Source organism: Lepidothrix coronata, unplaced genomic scaffold, assembly GCF_001604755.1.
Source record: "Lepidothrix coronata isolate B3197 unplaced genomic scaffold, Lepidothrix_coronata-1.0 Scaffold138, whole genome shotgun sequence".
Lineage (NCBI taxonomy): Eukaryota > Metazoa > Chordata > Aves > Passeriformes > Pipridae > Lepidothrix > Lepidothrix coronata.
In genome coordinates, this window is record NW_016690318.1 from 1,536,346 (window position 1) to 1,557,782 (window position 21,437).

General features: G+C 36.8%; 1 protein-coding gene across 1 annotated transcript in view; it reads right to left on the reverse strand.

Annotated features, from left to right (window-relative positions):
• Positions 1 to 21,437, reverse strand: part of MEIS2 (Meis homeobox 2) — a 109,904-nt gene that overhangs the window by 75,205 nt on the left and 13,262 nt on the right. Inside the window, exon 7 of the mRNA XM_017827367.1 lies at positions 18,770 to 18,884. Within this exon, the coding sequence (XP_017682856.1) occupies positions 18,770 to 18,884 (115 nt within the window). The remainder of the gene's footprint in view (positions 1 to 18,769; positions 18,885 to 21,437) is intronic.

Below are 21,437 nucleotides of genomic sequence, written 5' to 3' on the forward strand. Positions count from 1 at the left end.
ATCTTGAATTAATAGGAGTCAATGAAGATGCACATTCTTTAAAATGGCCACAGCTTCATTGGTCTAATCTATGAACTTTAAAGACCTTAGTTTTATGAGCTTTCCTCAGGGTAGGTATTTCAGTGTTTGAAAAACAGGGTTATGGACTGTTAAGTTAAGCACATGTTCTGCATCAACATTTTAGTTTCAGCAGGTTATTTGGTGCCAAGTTTGCCAGTCAGTATCATCAATTCGAAATATGTGCTTGGTTGCTTTTAACAGGTGTTTTGAGAACAGCACAGGACAGAAGAAAGGCAGTGCTAATATATTCATTCAGTATTTATCCTTAATTCTGAAAATCTCCGTCCCTCCAAAACATGACAAAATTTCACCTCAGGTGTTTAAGACACGTAGAGATGGAGCTGAAAAGGAGTGCAAATAAGTACTTCTGTTACTTCACCAGCCTGACAACTTGTCTATTCATTTCTATTGTACATTTTTTCTCAAGTAATAACAGACCTGGGTTTACATATGGTATGACCCATTTCCTTACAGAAAACTACCTTTTATTGTGCAACTGATGTTAGATGTAGAAGAAAACAGCAAGGCTGAAGCAAAAAACTCAGTACCCTTTAGATAATGAAACATAACCATGGACTTTCACTCAATCTGTTCTTCTGAAGACCATTTGTTAGTGTTTGCATCAAAGGACATAGAGGGAGAAGACATTAAAACAATCTAAAACCAAAATTGGCTTATCCAAATCAGTCATTCCAGAGAACCAAAATAATAGCTTGCTCTTAAAACTGAATAACAGAAAAACATAACAATAAGATTTATAAGTACACACATACCACTGTCACATTTGTGGGTTAGTTGAGGTAGTGCATCACAATTTTCACAAAATACACACATACAGATACACATTTCTTGCAGGTGTTATCTCAGACTTGGTCTGCTGTGAAGCCAAGTGAATCCCCACAGTGACATTTGGAGGTTTAAAAGCTGAAGTTTTTGTTTCTAAATGCCTATGAAAACACTGCCTATGCTCAGAGGCCTTTTAAAACAAAACCAAAGCTTTTAAAGCTTCAAAAGCAGTCATGGGAATTTGCTCATGAGGAGGGAATCCTAAATGAAGGCCAAGATTCAATGGATTTCCCTGGACAAGAGAAAAGCCATAGCCTGTCTGCAGATCTACTGTTTCTTATAACAGATGTGGGCTGATTCAAGAAAAACCTGATAAACTTTTGTCCATCCTATACATTTTACAAAATCAACTCTTAAAAGGTTTATGTCCTACTATTCTTTCCCATACTATTAAAAAAAACCAAACAAACCCAAACAAACAGAAAAAAAAAAACACCCCAAAAGAAACAAAAAAACCCCACAAAAAAACCAAACCTACCAAACAAAGAACACACCACCACCAAAAAGCTCCTACCTTCATGGATACTTAATGTAACTAAGAGAATATGCCCCAGAGTTAATAACTTAAATTGAAAAAGAAAGGAGAGTGGAAGCTAAGCTTAGAACTTCCATTGTCATAACCTTAATACATATAAGACAGGAAGGAAACCAACTGACAGTTGCTTTTTAATATATGCCTGATGATTTAGAGAAGGAAATATTCTAATGTTATGTTAAAGGCCTAAACTACTTGGAATATTTTTAAAGTCAATGTTTTCTACCTATGACATTCTAAAAATAAGGTGATAAGTTTCAAACTAACAGTGTTTAAAGGACTGTTATAAAAAGGCAGCTAGGAAGTAAAATTTGAGTGGATCAAGGCTGCTGAATCAGTTATTTACAGTATAAGAAACTTGGTGTAAATGAAGTCTTTCTTCTGAATGTGAGATACAGCTTTTACTCAGTTTTAAGGTAAAGCACACAAGTAAAAAATCCATGGTTTCATCTGAATTTAACAGCAACATTCATGCCCACAGTGTAACTGACTTTCTCCATTTTCTTTTGGTTGCGATAATCTCATTTTGTTTACAGAAGTTATACCTCGCTCCAACGAAAAAAGACAGACAACTCAAGAACAGCTAATGAGCATGGAGGGGGAAAAGAGCAGAAGGTGTTATGCTTTTTTTGGTGATCAAAAACAATATCCTTCTCAAATTATATAAAAGAAAATTAATCATGCTATAACAAGCAGATGTTTGATGGAAGACTAGAACAGAAGACCAATACATGGATCCTCCACGGGACACCTAATTGTGCATGAGTATTGCTCATCACAACCACAGTTTGAACTAGGACCCTTATATCCAAGAGTTCTACAGTGGCAAGCAAAGCAGGTCCACGTGGATGGTTCTAGGGTTTGCCTCAGCTGGAGGGTGCTCTTTGCATAGTTTACAAATTATGCGCTAGATGAGTTCTCAGTCTCTTAAGAATAACTGAACCTTACAAGGAAATTCTGTAAGGAAATATGTAAAATGTTTATATGTGAATAAACAAGGACAAAAAATACACAAGCACACACACACACCCCACTAAGAATTTGAGAACTCCTCTGAACTCTTGTAAGGCAGTCATGAAAATAACAAGAGAAACAAACTCAAATCTGTACTCACTGATCATATGAAGACAAATTATGTAGAGATAAGATATTTTTTTGCTGCACAGACACACTGAGATTGAATCAAGTCTGCTTTCAGATGTACAGACTGTGCTCCCACCAACTCCCACTGAAGTCAGAATTTGACCTATTGTGTACTTTACATTCACATCAATGAAGTCAGTAAAAATGCAGAAAATTGCTTCAGAAAGATGTAAAATTCTTTCCTAGTTCTAAAATAAAAGGACAGCTTATTTCTTTTAAACAAACCAGATTGATAGCCATTTGGAAGAGCTTAAAGGAGGGTTAATTGGCATACAGTAAACCTGAATTCTGACAGTGTGGACTTCTATCTAAAATGACGTTCTCTTTGGTGGTCCTATGACTGTAGGATTAGTTTACAATAATGCAGAGAGGGGTTTGAAACCAAACCCTGAATGTTGCTGATGAATTACCAGATTAGAAAGGTTCAGAAGAGAAAACAAAACAACAAAAAAGGGGCAAATTTTTAGCTGAGCCTGATTTATAGATTAATGGCATGAATGAAAGATCTTTAAAAAAATCAGTAAACCTCTTCCTTCATAAAACCTTGCTCATATACACAACTTTATGCCAAACTATGCTCAGAGCTGGGAATATGAACTGCTAATAACATCTAACTCAGGGAAATAATTAGGATAACCAGTTCACAGATAAATGAAAGTGTTTCATCTATCAATGCAGATATGCACCACAGAAGCTTTTCTTGAAATAGATAAGGTAGGATGAACTTCATTATTCTGAGAGAAGAAAGAAGAAAACAGGACCATACATAGTGGTTATCTATCAACAACATCTAAAGTAAGTTTGTGAACTATAGTGAAGTTCAGATATGGTCTCATAAAACAGAAAGAAAACAGTAAAATCTATAAGCAATTAAAATCTAAGAAATATTCAACACTCATATGATAGTCTTTGTTATAGTTTTTTTTTTTAACTGGAAAACTGCATTGTTTCTTCTCTCTTGGACTGAAGTAGGAGCACTGCAGTAATTTTCCTCTTTTTAAAATCATTGCACAAGCAAAGAACAGAACATGCAAAATTTTAAGTCATATGAGATGGTAGCACAGATCAGCCTATCCCTGTTTCCCTAAAATGAAAAGCATCTATATTCATTAAGCATTTTGGTAACCTCTAAATCAAAATTTAATTTTGTAATACTCTAAACTTATAGAATCTATTATTTTACACAAAATGGATAAAACATTCCTGAATAAATATAAGTCTATTAAAACAAAGCATTAATTAACACTTTGCATCTAGAAAGATATTTATCACCAGAAAAAGAGTTATGAACTAGAAATATTACTTACTTAAATACATTTTCACATTGTGACAGATGTTTTGCACAAAATATGTTAAGTGTCTGAATACACAAAATGAATCTTAAGTGCATGGATTCAGAAGCCCATGAAATCTAATCAGAAGTCTAATGAGCTAAAGGAGGTAAAACTTACCAACTTTATTTTTAGGGCAAATACTTGTAGTTTATGGCTAGAGCAAAAGTGTCAATTGAAAACAAGTCTTACAAAGGCCGAGTTGGTCAATATTAACCTTAATGTGAGCCTTTTCATTTCAGTAATGGGTCTTTAATATACAGAGTAAGGCAATATAATAGCCTTTTCCGGACTGAGGTCCTACTTCTGTTACTGTAGGCACTTCAGAAAATGGAAAGTCTGTGCTGAAATATACATAGGAATTTTAATCCTTCGCCATTTCTTGCCTAAAAATATTTGCCATCTCTGTAATGCTAATTATTAAACAAATGGCAAATTATAATTTAGATTTCAGCTTAACACTGAGAAATAAAAATAAAAGACACTAATGAAGAAATAAAAAGCCTTTTGGCTACACAGAAGACAAGGGGCTTTAATAATTTTCTCAAGGCGGGGAACTGACAGTAAAAGTTACACTCCTTGGGTTTTACATGTTCTATGGACTGAGTATTTTTCACTCAAAACAGCTTTCTTAACAATCTAATAGCATAAAAATACAAAAAGAAATCCAATACAAGAATTGACACCATCAATTTTTACTTTTTGCAAGAAATTTCTTGATATAAAACATTAGCAAACAAAAATAATGTTTGAGCATGAGGTGGATGAACAACATGGTTGTTTTAAACAACTGAATTACGTACTCAGCTGAATGAGAGTCCATGAACACTAAGCAGTGTAATCAAGTCAAAATTATTGTTGTCTCAATGAAGTACTTGGGGAACTATTTGAGCACCAGGACCTCAATATGTTAGGTATAAAGGACAATTCCTCTCCCTTTTTTTTCCACTGGCAGAAGCCTAATGTACCTCCATTGATTTCAGATGTATTAGGAAGGAAGGGCCTGATCCAAAGCTCTCTGAAGTCAACCAAAGTCTCTTTCTGTTGATTTAACAGGCTTTGGATTAGTCCCTAAATAAGAACAGATTTTGGCTCAGCTAAAGGATTTCACTTAAGCCCTCTGCTTGTTCAAGCATCTAGTAGGAGCTAAGAGAATATTGCAGTCCTACTGAGTAGGAGGTTATCTTCATTCTGAACTATCCCCTTTAACAGATGTACAGGGTCAGGAGTCTCATAAAACAGAGAACCATCAGTAAGTGGTAAACCTAAGGTGTGAGGAATTAGGAAGGAAGATCCAAGCTGAAAAATTTTGACTTGTACTATTTAAGTGATGTTCCATCCTCTTCAGGAAGGAGTGTAAAATTAGAGAGGAAGTTCATGCGAGTTTCCAAATTTTACACTTGTAAATTACTTAAAACCTTAGCACCAAGTCCTGCATTAACATTATATATATGTATTTACTATATTCACTCTGCTGAACTCTCTGCAAATAGGGGCTGCCTTTAGTTTAAGTATGATGAACTTACAGCTGTATGTGGAGGGGCTCAAAGAAAATTTAAACATATGTAATTGCTTAAACAATTGTTGTCACAATATGGTGGGCATAACACAAGATTATAAGGAAAAGTGCACTCTTTACTTATTTAAGAATTAAATGCCAGAGTTGTCAAAAAATTTCATGGTATGAATCACATGTTAATAGAAATTTTGCCGAATTCCCCTCTCTCACTTTCATGGCTGCTCCACCAATCCTTGTCAGTTATAGCAAATGCTCTGTTTACACAAGAAAGTAGAAGACTCCAATCTTAGCCTGTGCATGAGGAATGTCTAGTGCCAAGAGTGTACAAGGGTAACCATCCATAAAATAATTTGAGCTCTTTCCACAAGCTATGAGGCCAGCAGTTTAGGACAGAACTCAGTGCAAGTTTGAGCATCTGGAGTTAGCAATAGACTTCAGCCTCCAAGCAGCTGGGAAGTCAGTGAAGCAGGGGGAAACCACTTTGTCTTGCTCTTTCCTGGGCTCACTGCCCCAGCTGTAGGTAGGAACAGGGTCACCAGGGCCATCATGCCAACTCTGCCATCAGACAATTTCCCTGTGTTCGCTCCTTATGCTGGGGTAAAGACAGATTCACAAATAACCTAAAAACAGCCAGGCTTTGGGGCTGTCACTTATAAATCACCCATATGTAACAGTAGAAAACAAAGAATCATTTACTTTCTCCAGCTCCACACCTACCTGAATTACTGCATTGAGCGCAATCAAAGAGAAGTAGTCTAATTCCTTAAAGTTAAATTTAAATTTACTGCATAAGTTCATTCTCTCTAATAGATTTTAAAAACTGTTAGCATTTCAAGAAATTAGCTGAACTGAAAGCACAAATTAATTCTTCTCTGAAGCTCAATGTAACATTTAAAAACCACCAGAGGAAAAAAAGTGATTCAAAACTTTGCTGTTCAAATAAAAAAGGCTGGTGCTTACTAATATTTGCCCTCTAAAATATAAAGCATGATTAAAGTTTGTTCCAAAATATATTAGGAAATATTAAAATTTTATAGCTGTCTTTTTGTAGATTCTACATGTCTTAATGGCAGTAGTGTCTATGGAAATCGTAAAAAAACTAATAGAGGTGTTTTTTCATGTCTTTGTTTTTTAAGATAAGAGAATCATGCTTTGCTTTCATTTATTTGGATGTATTTGACCCAAACTTTGCAGATCTGAAAGTAGCAGCACCCTTGCTATTGCTACTGATTCCATGCAAGAAGCATTAGGATCTTATGTGAATAATGTCTTCCTCTTCTCTCTTCTGAGAAGGAAGAACTGCTTTTAACTGACTCCCACCTCCTTCCTTCAGTCCTTCTCTGGACAGTCCTCTGCTGATTCATCAACAAAAGACAGATCTCTCAGGAGTACTGTAACTGTGATCAAGACATCTATTTGTCATGCTTTAAAATATTATTCTTAAGTTCCGTAGAAAGCCAAGCTACTAAATCTAGATTGGTGTGCTTATTAAGACTAAAAGCAGTAATAACTGTAAAATAACTATGTAAAAGGTTATTAATTTCCCCCCTCAGACACATAGGACGTTATTTCATAGTTAACAAAAAATATCTAAATAGGAAGAAGACTATTCATGATACTGCTGCCAGTTCTGATGCCCTAAGCTTTCATTCTTAGCCACCACTGCCTTTGCTTATGCTGAAAACTCGTAGGCAACAGAGTAGGCCATGGATAAGAAAAATCAGTGTCCATGTTTAAAATACAAAGCTATTGATGTGCAAGGTCACTAAGCATCACAGCCTGCTCTAGAGTACTGTGGAATTCCTAAAGAAGAAAAAAAAAAGACAATGCATTACACAATCTTGTTCAAAACCAACATCATCATTGAGTCCCTAAGACCTAAAAATGAACAGAGAATCCAAGTTTTCCTTGATCTACATTTACTATGGTTGTTCAGGGGGAGAGAGAAAAAAACAAAACAAAAAAGCCCCACTAAACAAGGCATATATACAAGGAATATAAAACACATGTATAGTGATATAACAATTTTTTAAACATTGGAAACACTACTTGGGACTTATCTTTATGGAAACATCGCTAAAGAACTGGTGATGTGATCCATGTCATTCTTTATTTATCAGTTTGTAAGTCTTGTTCATTAAAAACTGTATGAAGTTAAAAGATCAAGTATTTCATTCACCTTTTTTCACCTTTGTTGAAAAAAGAATAAGTGTTTTTAAATAACAAATACAATAATTTACAAATGCAGTATAACCAAAGCTTATTTTATGAAATTCAGGAAGGCCAATAGAAGAACCACAATAGAAGAATATTCTATATAACCCTGCATTCCTGTAATATCAGAGTAGTCCATGACAACAGATGACCATTTCATATCATTCATGGAACATCTAAGTACTCTAGCGGTTATTGTACAAATGGGGAAGACCACATGTCAGAGAGGGCATGTAACTTACATGAAGTCCTATTGGATTCAGTTCTGCAGTTAGTTGCTGGTAGACAGACATATCTTTACCTCATGGCAACAAACGGAGAAGCTACAGGGAGGCCACCAAAATAACAGACGTACTTCCAGGGACCAAACATTTGGATCATCGTGCAGATAGTGGGGTAGTTAAGGTGGTCGTCACTATTTCCCTGTATTATCCTGTCTTTATGACTACTCTGCTTTTTTATAGCTCATGTAACACCAGAGAGTTGCAAATATAAGTTTCTACATGTATTTTCAAGTGCACTTTGTTATCTTTGTAAACAATTTTAAATACTCATTTACATCTTCTACTGCATGCACAAAGACTTACACAAAACAGTAGAAACCATGGGTTAAAATGGTAAGCATTTATTTGAAGATTAGATCCTAAATATATAGACACTCATGTATTTTAAAAACCATCAGTTATCAAGACTTTCATGTAAATGGCTTTATTTTTTAGTGAATGAAAAGCTTATCTGAGTGATACAATGGCTTAAGTGAAGAAATAGGAACGTAGAAAATAGGAGAAATTACTCATTTTAGCCTATACTAAGCTTCCTGCAACCTCAGTTCCAGCTTTAACAACCTCTAGCACCTGTTACTAGAAAGTACACCACACCCAGATTTGGGTTTATTAGTACCCTGAAATCAGTTACTTTCATGAGAAGTAATTTTATAAATCAAAAGCAACATTTTACAGTAGTTCAAAATCAGAATGGTTTGAAAATTGAGAACTATAAACAAATGCAACAGATCGCATTAAAAGCCAGCTAAACTCAGCTGTCAAATCTTCTTCACCTGTTCTACTTCCCCAGATACAGAAGCTGCTCAGAAGCTGGAGCTATCACGGAGTGGTTAGCACTCCTCTTCCCAGGCAAAGACAAGGCGTTAAAACAAAGGGCCACCGTACTACAAAGTGTAGTGCCATAATGCAGTGTTTGATGCTCTAGAGGGTCTTCAACAAGTACTGTACAGCAAAAAATCAATTGAAAATCAGCATGATAACGGAGCATGAGTTGCCCTGTAATAGCCTTAAGCCCCGCAAGGCTATGTGGGTCTCTGTCATTCCCCAGGCTGCACTGAGCTGGGGGAGTCTGCCCTCCTGCTCTGAGCACTCTGGACATGTCTGTGCTTTTTACCTATGGCTTTCACCTTTGTGTTGGTTCTAGCCAGGGTAGAGTTAATTTTCTTCACATTGGCTAGTATGGGGCAAAGTTTTGAGTTGTGCTGGAAACAGTGTTGATAATACAGGGATTTTTTTTATTGCAAAGTAGCACTTGCCCAGCATCAAGGAAAGAAGCAGAAGTGTTTCTCACCCCACCCTACCAGCAAGGAGGCCGGGGTTGCACAAGAATTTGGGAGGGAACACATCCAGGACAGATGACCCCAAGTGACCAAAGGGATATCCCCCACCATTTGGTGCCATGCTCAGCTTATAGAGCTGAAAAAAGAAGGAGGAAGGGTAAAATGCTCAGAGTGATGGCAGCTGTTGTCCCAAGTCACCCTTATGCATGATGGAGCCCTGCTTCTCTTCAGATGGCTGAACACCTGCCTGCTGAGGGGAAGTGCTGAATTCCTTGTTTCGCTTTACCTATTAAACGATCTTTATCTCAAACTATGAGTTTTCTCACTTTTACCCTTTTGATTCTCTTACCCATCTTACTGGCTGGGGGGAATGGACAAGTGGCTGTGTAGAGCTGAGCTGCTGGCTGGAGTTAAACCACAACAACCTTGCACAGTAAGGGATGCTGACAGCCTTAGTGGATCTTCTAAGCTTTCAGAAGTGGAATTTGATTTTTCTTGGCATAGATTTGAAGGCTTTCAGGTTTTTTGGGTTTTGTTTGTTTTGGGTTTTTTGTTGTTTGTTATTGTATTGTTTTGGTTTAGGTTTTTTTGGTTACTGTTTTGGTTTGGTTTTGTTTTTTAAATAAATTTCTCCTCTGAGTAAACCTACTGATTTTGAACTGTAAACATCCTCAGCATGAAATAGATCCCTCCAGTCCTATGGCTGAATACACAGAGGTGATTCCTTTGCCATATTTAACAAAGTACAACTCAAGAAGTAAAGAGAAAGAAATACGGTTCAATTCCATGCAAACTGTTATGCATGCAACAAAACGGGCCTACAAATATTTCACTCATATGGTAGGTTTAATTTCAATATTTCTTTAATTACTTTCCAACAATGTCTGGTTTCTGTTAAATTTACACTAGTACTTGGCATTTGATGCAACCCCAAAAAGATAAGATACATATGTCCTCTCTTCACAGTCTTGGCATTTTTACCTTAATTCAAGCATTAAACGGATTTGTTTGAAAAATTACCTTGCTGATTAGCTGGTTTTTTTGGTAAATATATTGCATTAATCCTTACATTCTGAATATGATGTAAGGTATACAAGCATTCTGTCTGACTCAACAGCAACATATCACGGCTTAAGGAGGACATGTACACTGATCTCTCTGAGCAAAGAAAGAGCTAATTGGGAGTTAGATTCAGTGTGATTATCAGCTTGTTTATGATAAGGGAGTACTATTCTGAATAGCACTGTAAATTCATTCCCTGATTGTGGTGTTAAACCACAGCTCACCCCTCCCCCCCTTTTTTTCTATTTGGTTAGAAGGGGCTTTAAACTACTTTAAGCAGATGACAGTGTCATGCTTTGATTTTCCTCTGTCCTGAAAAATAAATCAGCTACATGAGCCTAATGTCTAATTTCACTTTTCTAATCGGAGAAAGGCACATTTTAAGGGTTTACTATAGGAACATATTTGGGTAATTTTTCCCCATGTCGTTATGAACATTAGACTGACCCAATTAATATGAAATGTTTCTATGCTGCTGGAACAGACCGTGTTACAGAAAGAGCCATTTGCACAACCTGTTCATGATTATGGGCCATAAGGACACAAAGATGGCATAGACATTTGTGGACCATCTGAATTCTTACAGGGGAATGGGAAAGAGGAGGAAAAAAAAAATTATGTTAGCTGACTGTTGTGGGTCATGTTTTTTAATCCAGAGTATTGGACATGTAACACAGCAACAAGAGCTGATCATTTTGTTTAATCACCTTTTGGATCTGTGCCAGATGGTCTCTATTGAGAGCGCTGCAAACAGAGAGAGATGAACTGCATCTAACATGCCACTAGAGCTTTCCCGTAAATGTCTGAGAACTGAATCCAACAAGAATTTAGTCTCAGAGCAGAAAGGGATACATTTAAAAACTATGTGCATTAACTATACTTTTCCCCATAGAATCCTCACTTGGCATGAATAATTTACCCTCTCTTATGCTAATGGGATCATGAAAGTATCCCCGTGTCTTTAGTGCAGCTATTCTCAGCTTTCAGTAATTACCCCACCCAGTGAAAATAACATGGCTTCTGCAGCTGAACGGCCTACCAGTACCTGGCAATTAGAAAGATCATGGCTGGCAGAGGAGCGGCCCAGAGATGGACACACAAGCTTCGGCAGCCTGAGGAGTAGTTTGAAAAATTAAAAGCCTTCCACTGCGAACATTTACGTAGTTGCTTAGGATAAACATGCAGAGAGCAGTTCCTGCAAGGGCATTTTTATTTTTCAAGGGTGATGGAGAGGATTCCAATGTACTGTTCAGGCACTCTCATATTAAGAAATAGCAACATTCATTGGTCATCAACAGTTAAAAGAAATTTTATGGGTTGTTTTTTTTAATTAGTGCTGTCTTGCTAAACAAGAGGGAGAGAATTAAAAAGTCAATTAATGAGTGTCCTTTGGTATCTGACAATTTTATCAGCTACACAAGGAAACTCTACCATTTATTTAATGAAAAGTTTTTATAAAATCATTACAAAGAGCTAGGCCTTGACCTCTGTCTATAGCACTCCATGCTAGGTAATTCACTATGTAAAAATTATCGGACTAAAACATCTGGGAAAAAAAGCTATGAAACAGCAGGGAATGTGGCTGGTTTATTGTTTATCTTTTGTTTATGAGGCAGTATTCAAGTTTAATTACTACTCTAAATTAAACTCTAACAGGCATCAGGAGACATCCCTTTACATAACTAAGTTAAAAAAAAAATCCAGAGATTCCAACACTAGATCTTTCAAATAAATTGGTATATATAGGAAGAAATTAGTCTGTAACAACACAGGAAGACATTTAAGCACTCAATACTGTGTATTTGAATGTGTTGCATTATGAAACCATTAATATTGTAACAAACATACAATTCTAATTTACCAAATGGGATGTTATCTAACATTTGGAGGCAAATTGGATTAGGATGAGTAGAATCTGAGATGGAAAGAATGTCCTACGGGGGAATCTTACCTTTTTTATTTTGAAATACAAACACATAAATAAATATATATATATATTCAAATATACACATACTTAAAAAAACCAGAAAGATGAAGACAGAGGCAAACCTCTCAGCAGTAACAATCTCTTAGGTAAAATTATGTAGTTATTTTCTCCAAACTTTCATATACAAAAGTGGAGGAAAGAGTTCCCTATGTTTACCATGACAGTAAGTGACCAGTTTTACATGAACTTAGCTGTAGGAAAAAATAAAAGTTGAAAGCAACTAGCAAAAGATTATTCCAGATGGCATCTGTCATATTGTATTTAGGGTTATTTTAAAGAGATTACTGGCACTCTGAAAACATTCCTATGACAGAGTTTTACTAGGCTGCATTTGAAACTCCAGCACAACTTACTACAAATATGGAAGTAAATGTTTTCTAATGTGTATATAGATTTTTATCTACATCTAAACATACAAGCCTACGTGGATTCAAAGGTAAGAGTGAGGTGAGAAACTTAACTACAAACAAATACAAGTATAATATTTTAAACACCACACGTGCACTCTTAGCTTTAATTTAATAAAAGGTGAGGAATCTGCAGTTGCTACCAGCCTGATTATTAGAAAACTGTATAGTGAAGTGAAGATTCCCTATGAAATTTTAATGTTACTTATTGAAAAGTGGATAAGAACATAAATGTTTGCCGACTCCAGCAATCAAACAAAAACTGCAAAAACATATATTTGTTTATACAATAGACAGAAAGAAAGGATGGAGGATACTAAAATTTGACTACATTTAGCTAAGCTGGTTCTGGCATCATCATGGTTAATGTGCATGTGGTGTGCAGTGTGAGCTCAGCAGTTACTGGGCCAACTGTCTCAGTATTTCTGGGAATTCTGCCTATTCACAGTGCAAGGATTGTTCAATTGCTGCAAAATGTACAAAATGAATTTTACAAAAATGAATTGTAAGGAAGGCCCCATTACAACGATTTTACAGCAAAGATGTCAACATCAATTTTTCTTTCATGCATAGCTAATGATTAAAACAACATATTCCATTTGCCTAAGAATTTATTTCATACAGGCACATCAAAATATTGAAATACAAAGTTATCTTTTCTCTACTCTTATTATTCATTGCTGCTGAACCCACACCATTGTTCAAACCATGAAAAAATAAAGCAAACTTGGCAAGAAATACTTAAAACAAAGGCTCATCAATATTCTCCAATTTGTCAACATCTCAATTACAGCAATGGAAAAAATGTAAATTTCATGTGCTTTGAACACTGAGGGGTCTATTCTTCTGTCAATGCACATGCGTAACTCCCACCACCATTAATGGGAATTACTCATACATATCAACACAAGGACGGGCCTCTCAAACTTGAAAGGAAAAGATGAATTAATTAGGGCTACTTGCTTCCTGTATCTTCCTCAGCTGAAAAAAGTCATTGTTCTTTAAGAGTTTTTCATACTTCATACAGTTCACCTTTATGAGGGCTGTGCTTTCTGAAATAATGCAACTCCAGTGAAGCATTATTTAATAGGAAGTTTGATTTTTCACAGTCTGGAAGTTTGAGCCTTTCTATGAGGAATTTTCTTTCTTATACAAGACTGCTCTCTTCCAATAAAACCATACCCTATACCTTTATAAGTAAAAATACAAAGGAAAGTTATGTTCTGAATATTATGATGAATATGCATACTAGCTTCAACAGGCTTACCATATTTACAGGACTAAGGAAAAGAAGCTGTAGCATTAGCTTTTGGACTAGTTTCCAAAGACTTTGTATGAATATGTTATTTTTCAATTATTACTAACATCAGCCTATTTCTCTCCTTTTTCTGACAACTGGAGTTTGGTTCAAAGATTTATGTAGTTCTAGTAGAGTTTCCAATACTAGAATAGTATTTGGGCTTTGGGCTTTGTCAGTTAGTTTTGTAAACAAATTTGATTTAATACTATAGTTATTACAAGATTGTATATGCTGAATAAGAAATATACTACCTAATTTTTCCAACAAGCATCAATCCAGAGAGTTAACCTGTGATCAATGTGTAATTTCAGCTAGTATTTTAGTTGACTTTGCCCTGAATCAGATTAGGAATCTTTGCCAAAGAAAGCTATTGTGGGTAGATTTGTGAGACAAACATCAAACTTGCACATAAGTGCTTCAAAATTACTTTGAGATTTGCCCTAGAGAGTAGCCTCAGATATTATTTATAAAGGGCCAGATCATTCAGCACAAGTAGTCCCATCAAAAAAAGCCACTAAGCCAAAAAACCCACATATCAATGAGCTACTCACTCACATGGGTAAAGTGGATACGATACTCCTTTATATTTTTACTGCCCTATAAGCTATAAGAAGTTTCTTGTCTCTGGCTTCTCACTTATGATCAAGTTTGTCACCCAAGTCTAATCCTAAAAAGATGCTGGCCTTCCTGAAAGGTCCTGAAGGAAAACAGTCTCCAACTTGGCTGGATCAGGCCCTTTGAGTGACTGAACTATGAATAAGACAAAGCAGGTATACAATCCTGGCACCATAAAATATGAAACTGAAATTATTCCCTGGTGTTTTCCTATAGACCACATGTTTTTAAATCTTAAAAAGATTTATTTCTCACTTTTCATGCATAATCTGTCATATTCATTATTTGCAATATCCATAAAGAAATTAAACAGGAATTAAAGACTGGGAGCATCACATCCATCACTGTGGTATAAACTGATGCCAAATTCTAGAAGTCATTTAGCCTTTTATGTAAAGGCGGGGGCTGTTTTCACTTTGTTTCGCAAAGAATAAAGAAAACACAATACCCCAGAAGACTTTCAGATGTGTTTTTTCCTCTCTGAAGAAAAGGGTGGATGATAAAGCTACACACACCTTTTAATCTTCCACTTAGAGTTTTTACACATATATTCCCTGGCCAAAACCAGGGCCTTCTCTCTCCTCTCTCCTCTCCCCTTCTCTCACCCCCTTTCCTGCCATCTCCTTTGCTATAACTCAGCTAACCCAACAGAACCAGTCAGTTTTAAATTTCAGTTGGGACCCCGGTGACCTGTTAATGAATCTACAGAGAGGAGAAAAACTCACAGTGTTGAGTTATGCCTGGTGTTGCTAGCTGACTTGGAGTCAGAAATGCTTGAAGCGTTAACGTAATTGCAAGAATGTGAAAAATGAAGCGTTGGGCTCCTGAGCAAAGCAAAAGGTCAAAGCAAGCCCTACACAAAACAAGTCTCTGGAAGATGGCCTCATTAGACCATTAAATCAGCTTCTCCTTTTTGTAAGATGTTTAGAGTGTTTTATTTTTATTATTGGATATATTTAACTCTTTCTCTTTCTAGAGCAGGGGGAAAGTTGATCAGACCTACTACATAACTTCTAATCTCTAAAATAGTATTACACAGAATTGATTTGCATTTGTGAATCTGAACTGAGATAAAGTCAAAAAATGCTTGTTGGATTACAGATTGCTACTACTTTGGTTTGTCAGATGATCAGTATGTTGTATAGCTTAGTTTTCTGTTGAACAAGTGAGGTGACATGTTAAGAACAACATAGACACTTACCACTAATAAAATTAGGATAATCTTTCAACATTTACTGCCTGAAGGCCTTTTCTTTAACTCTTTCAATACCACCATGTTTCTAATAATACCAAACATGGACCATATTAACCCTTTTGATGCCAAAGGGCAGCCATGCACTGTCATGGAGAGACTGTCCTCATAAACAGATAAAATGACTAAACATTCTTTATTTGGTTCAAATTTTAAAAATTATGAATGGATTCTTCCGGACAATAAATAGATCTACCTCATGCAGAGAAAGTCTGCAAAAGACAGTCATCACTCAACCCAAGTCCTTTCCATCTTCCCCCCTACCTTCCCAAAATAAAATAAAATAATAATATTAAAAGAGAAAAAAATCACAAGCTTCACATCATAGACTTAAGGCTAAAGCAGAGACCCCTGGAAAGAGTTCTCTCAAAAGCCAGAACAGACTCTAATATGAATCAATCTCTGCTGCCACCAGGCCTTAATGCAGAAGGCTGTAATTTACTAATGTAACACAAGACTCCCTAATGAGCTCCCATTTCCAAGAAATCCTTTGGAGCAAGTGCAACTTGAAGCAGCATTTGTGGATACTCTTGACAAAACTGCAAGGAAACCAAGTTGACCCAAATAACTGCACCAGAATAGCTCAAGAGGGCATCTATTCATCTTGAGACCAACTCATTGCCAGTTTACAAATTATAAGGTAAACTCTCCCCCTCTCAAGGAAGCATAATGAAAATTCAAGACATATCTCCCTCTCTTTAGTCTTTTCCAGGAATGAGAGAGGGAAAGCAATCCAGAGCCATCTCCAATGGGAATTTTGCTGGTAGAATCATCTTTTAGTTGCCAGCAGCTGAGTGGAAGAGTGATTTACCACTGGACGTTTGCTTTCCTTTAAAAGGCCCAGTTGAGCACTAGGGGAAGCATACTAGAGATGTTTTACCGTGATATACTGGGCAGCACTAGTGACTGATTTGGCCCTTCAGTGGTTGTTCCCCTTCTGCAGAAATGAGTCTAACAGGTTTGTTAAAGTCATATATATTAGCAGAAAACTCAGTTTCCAATGGGAAGTTGGTGTAGTCATCATCAACTGCTTTTTCTAATGCTTATCAATATTTCCCAAGCACCACAAGTTACATGACAAGGGATCAGAGACTAGTGAAATGCAAGATCCCTGGATATTGATACAAGGGATTTCTTTATATGGCTCAACGAAGGAACTTTTCTAATTTCTAAGGGGTTACTGAGGCACAGTGAAGATACAGTTCTGTGGAAATTTCATACCTATGGATGGAATGAAGATGCTGTGGCAGACCACTCAAAGGAATAATTTTTAAGTATGCAAATGATCATCTGCTACACCAAGCGTCTTAACCACAATATACCATGTAAACATTTGATCAGCAGTAAAGCCTACGGACAGCTAATAGACATAAATAGCTATTATTTATTAGCTGTGGCCAGCTAATAAACACCAATATGCTGTTTAGCAGTCAAGCTCTCCCTTTCATCATTAGCTGCTGAATCTGTAATGGTTCACGCTAGGTCTTGTACAGCTCCAATCTAACCTCATAGAAAAAGTCCTTGTGACTTATGTTGGAGTTGGATCACACCCTGTGCCATGACTGCTTTCTATCAGCTATAAGATTACAAATGTATAAACAATTCTTACAAATAGGAGACAAAACCAAACCACTCTACCAGAAAAAAACTTTGCAAGTTTCCAGAATTACAATGGGTACAACACCAGATCGTAAGACAGACAAGAGAATCTAGCTCTGTGCCAAGCAGTGGGCCACGTGACAGACATGCAAACACATATCTGCTCTGCCACCTAAACGAGGCAAATATCATGGTGAGAAGTGGTCCACAGCATGAGACCTATCAAGGCAGCTCTAGCCCTGAAGGTTTCTCCTCTCTACAGTTTTGGGATCCCGCATGGCTTGTTGGATGTCAGCCCTGTCAGCTGGCTCTGCTGAGCACGTGGGTGAAAACACAGAGGCAAAATACTGCAGGTGCACAATAAACATCTCATGGCGGGACCATATCGTAAGACCTTATAAAGGTAATATATAAAGGTAATATCTCTCTCACTAGCAGAAGCTTACCATGTTTACAAAGAAAAACAGGCATGGAGTCCACCTTAAACTTTGGTCTTAAAAAAAAAGGAAAAAAACCACAACTCTGAGTCAAGATCCAAGAGTGACAGCAGGTCATCATTACCCAACTTTTAGCACTGGAGGCTTGATTCTTACACCTTCTGGAGTCACTTATTCTTCTAACGAATAGTGTAAAACACTATCATAACAAAATGACAGCCTTTGACACTCAGTCAGCATGGGTACAGATGACCACACATAAGGTGCAGTAGGAAATAAAACAAAAAATTCTGAAATAATAATCAAACTTCCTGAACCCTTGAGAAGGTTTCACTGTATAGGTATATCAGAGATTTTGCAGCTCAGGTGCATCTCTGTTTATCATTCAAATCCAGATTTTTAGAAGAAGAAACAAGTCCGTACAAGCAAACATTGCAAGAAACATTTTTCTGTCCAATTCAGGTTTTTCTTCTACTTTATATAATTTAGCAGCTTCATAACTTCATATAGAATTTTCTTTCCCGGCTAAAACTACACGTTAAACTCTATTACCCAACTCAAACAACTGCACCGCAACTGGAGAGTATGTCTGTCATTATATTTACTTACACCACACAAAAATAAACTGTAGATAACCAAATTTGTAAAGGAATTGGCAGAACTAATCAATTGTTATTACAAAGCTTGTTTGAAGATTAGATATTTCACTTTGAAATAACAATAAAATGCAGCTAAGTGGGTTAAGAAAAGGAAATACCGTCTCCCTAAGTCACAGCTGATTATACTGCAAGTCTGCCACTCCATGTTTACTCTAAGGCAGATGTACTGATATAATGAAAAAAACTGGAGTTATTTTAGTCATGCCTACTTTGCGGAGGGAAAAAGTTTGACCTTTTACCTTGCTCGCTGCTGTTGTCTCCACTCTGGGAAGCGTGGCCCCCGCTGGAGGGCCCTGGTGTGCCTGCTGAGTGCGTTGAGGTTGCATCATCATGGTCTCTCCAAGATGAAGGATTCTGGTGTCAGAGTGCCAAGGAATTTTTTCCACGGTTCCCATTCCAACAGCAAATGAAGAATAGAAAGAAAACCAGGAGAAGGGGGGGGGGGGAAGTATACACATTAGCATTTGTCAAATGTGCCAAACACCAATACTGTTTGCACAGTGTAATAATTCTTCAGCAAAGACAAGCAGAGGAGATACAAAGATTTACTTGTTTAAGCACAGGACAGATTTTTTTTTTTCTTTTTTAAGCTTTCCAAAGAGTTGTCTGGATTTAATTGTTTGAGTAGTACTGCAGAAGAATATATCAGGAGTGAAAAAAAATTAAGTTTCTTAATGAGCTCTACAGGGTAGTGGGAGGAGAGAGCATCAACCTGCACAGTTTATGATACTAGCTATTCTCATTAGGATCAAAATTGTTGCTATGCAAACTGTCTTCTTACACTTTGTTTTTATAGACTGACTAGAGCAGTGAGGGGAGAAGAGGAGGGAAACTGTTTCAAGAAGTACAAGAAAACATGCATGGGAGAGGAGTATGTCCTCACTCCCTACCCTCTCTGTCACACATTTAAACACTGGAAAAACTTTCAACAGATTCAAAGTTGTGAGGGGAAAAAGCAAGCTTTCCCTGAAAGACGTTATATACTGGGAAAGATGTTTCCTCATCCCCCACCCCCCATCACCACCTTGATATGACACATTTCAAAAGACTTTCTAGAATTATCTTTCTAACAGTTCGCTTACAAGAATTGTCAAAAATAACCACCAGGTGATTATATAAAATAACATGTATAGTGATTTTTATGTAATTCTTTCTACATTACCATGCATAAAACACTACAAAAGGGAACACAGAAGACAGACATACAAAGTTTGCAAAACTTGGCTAAGTAAGACCTCAACTACTGTACTTTAGTCACATAATTCAAGTACACTATCTAATTTATTGGGTATTGTCTTTCTCGGAGAGAGGAACTGCTATTTAAAAGGATAAGTGAGGAAAAGTTAATGTTACAGTTTAGTGCTACTTTGTTGAGTGTATTCTCCTCCTGTCCTCCTCCCCTTTCCTGATCATTCCCAATACCCTGCTGTTGCTTAAAGGAAAACAGGAATTCTACTGTACAGGAAGAGCTTTATCAGCACCACATGAAGGCAGGCAAGAGATGGAATTTCCTCTGGCAGAGAAGGGGAGCAAGAACACATGAAACAGATCAGACTAGGGGCAAGATCTGTGTTACTTGTCACCTGTATGCGACAACTTTAATCGAGCGCGTTATAATAATTCAACAATGAAACAAACAATAAGTCCCCCCTCAAAAAAAATAAAAAAAAGAAAGCTTCTTAGGTTTGATTGTGCTTTAAATCTGCATTGTGAAATAATATCCTACTATTAAAGCATGAGGAGAACCTGAAGACAGCAGATGACGGGTTTGAATAAATTTTTTAAGCAGGACTGATCCTGACCTCATCTACCCCAATGCGTAGTAGGAGTAAGTTCAACAAAATCAACTGATTTACCCATTGTAAAATACAGTGTAAGTGTGATTGGGACCAAGTCCCAGAATCTATACTGAAACATCTCAAAGTAATCTCCTAGCACTGATTAGTACCACATGCTCTATAGCAATGCAGAATAGAACTGCCAAATAACGGCTTGCTACAATACCCAGTAACATTAATCTGACGGGTCTGACCCGGATCACAGCAGAGACAAAGGAAAGAGCCCATAACTTCAAAAGGTTCCCAGAAAAGTCTCATGTGACCAAAGGGTAAGAAGGATCCAAATCACCTTCACCTTACAAAGACAGACACACACCCACGTACATGGTTCCATGGCAGGAAGATAGGAGTAAAATCAGAAGACAGGTCAGGGTTTGAAATTTGCATAACCTGTCAGCACAACAGCATTTATGGCACAAAATTACCACCTCCTCTAAAACCTAGAAGACTGATCTACTTTTCCTCACACAGAAATTACACATGAAATTACAACATGAAAAAAAGCCACCAAACAATAAGATTTTATATTCTTCAAGGTTATCGTATTAAGTCTCAGAAATCACTATTAATACTGTAATCCCCCACAATTTCATGAAAAAAAAAAAGAAAAAAACAAACAAAACAAAACAAACAAACAAACCAACTACCACATTTTACCATCATTTTACAGAGTCAGGTGGAGAGAAACACAGAAAGATGAGAAATCTTGAAAGCTGAAGCAGCCCAGATGTTATTAGAAAGAACAAAAAAGTTGAAAATAAGGTTAGCAAAAAGTTCAGATGGAAATAAAATGCAAAAACTGAGCAAGTTTCTTTACAGCTTGGATTAAAACACAGTTCTGCCTATGAGCTTCTCTTTTTATCTCTGAGTTAGGAAGCCACTCAAATAGCTTCAAGCTGAAGGCAAACAGCAGACAGGAGCTCTTCAGCCCTCTGCAGCCTCTTAGCGTCAGCTGTTTGCCGGATGGTAATCAGATAAAGAGCTAGAAGAAATACATGAAAAAGGAAAGAAACAATAGCATAGCATGAGTTTAGCCCTCCAACAGCATCATGCTGGAACCTTTTTTTAG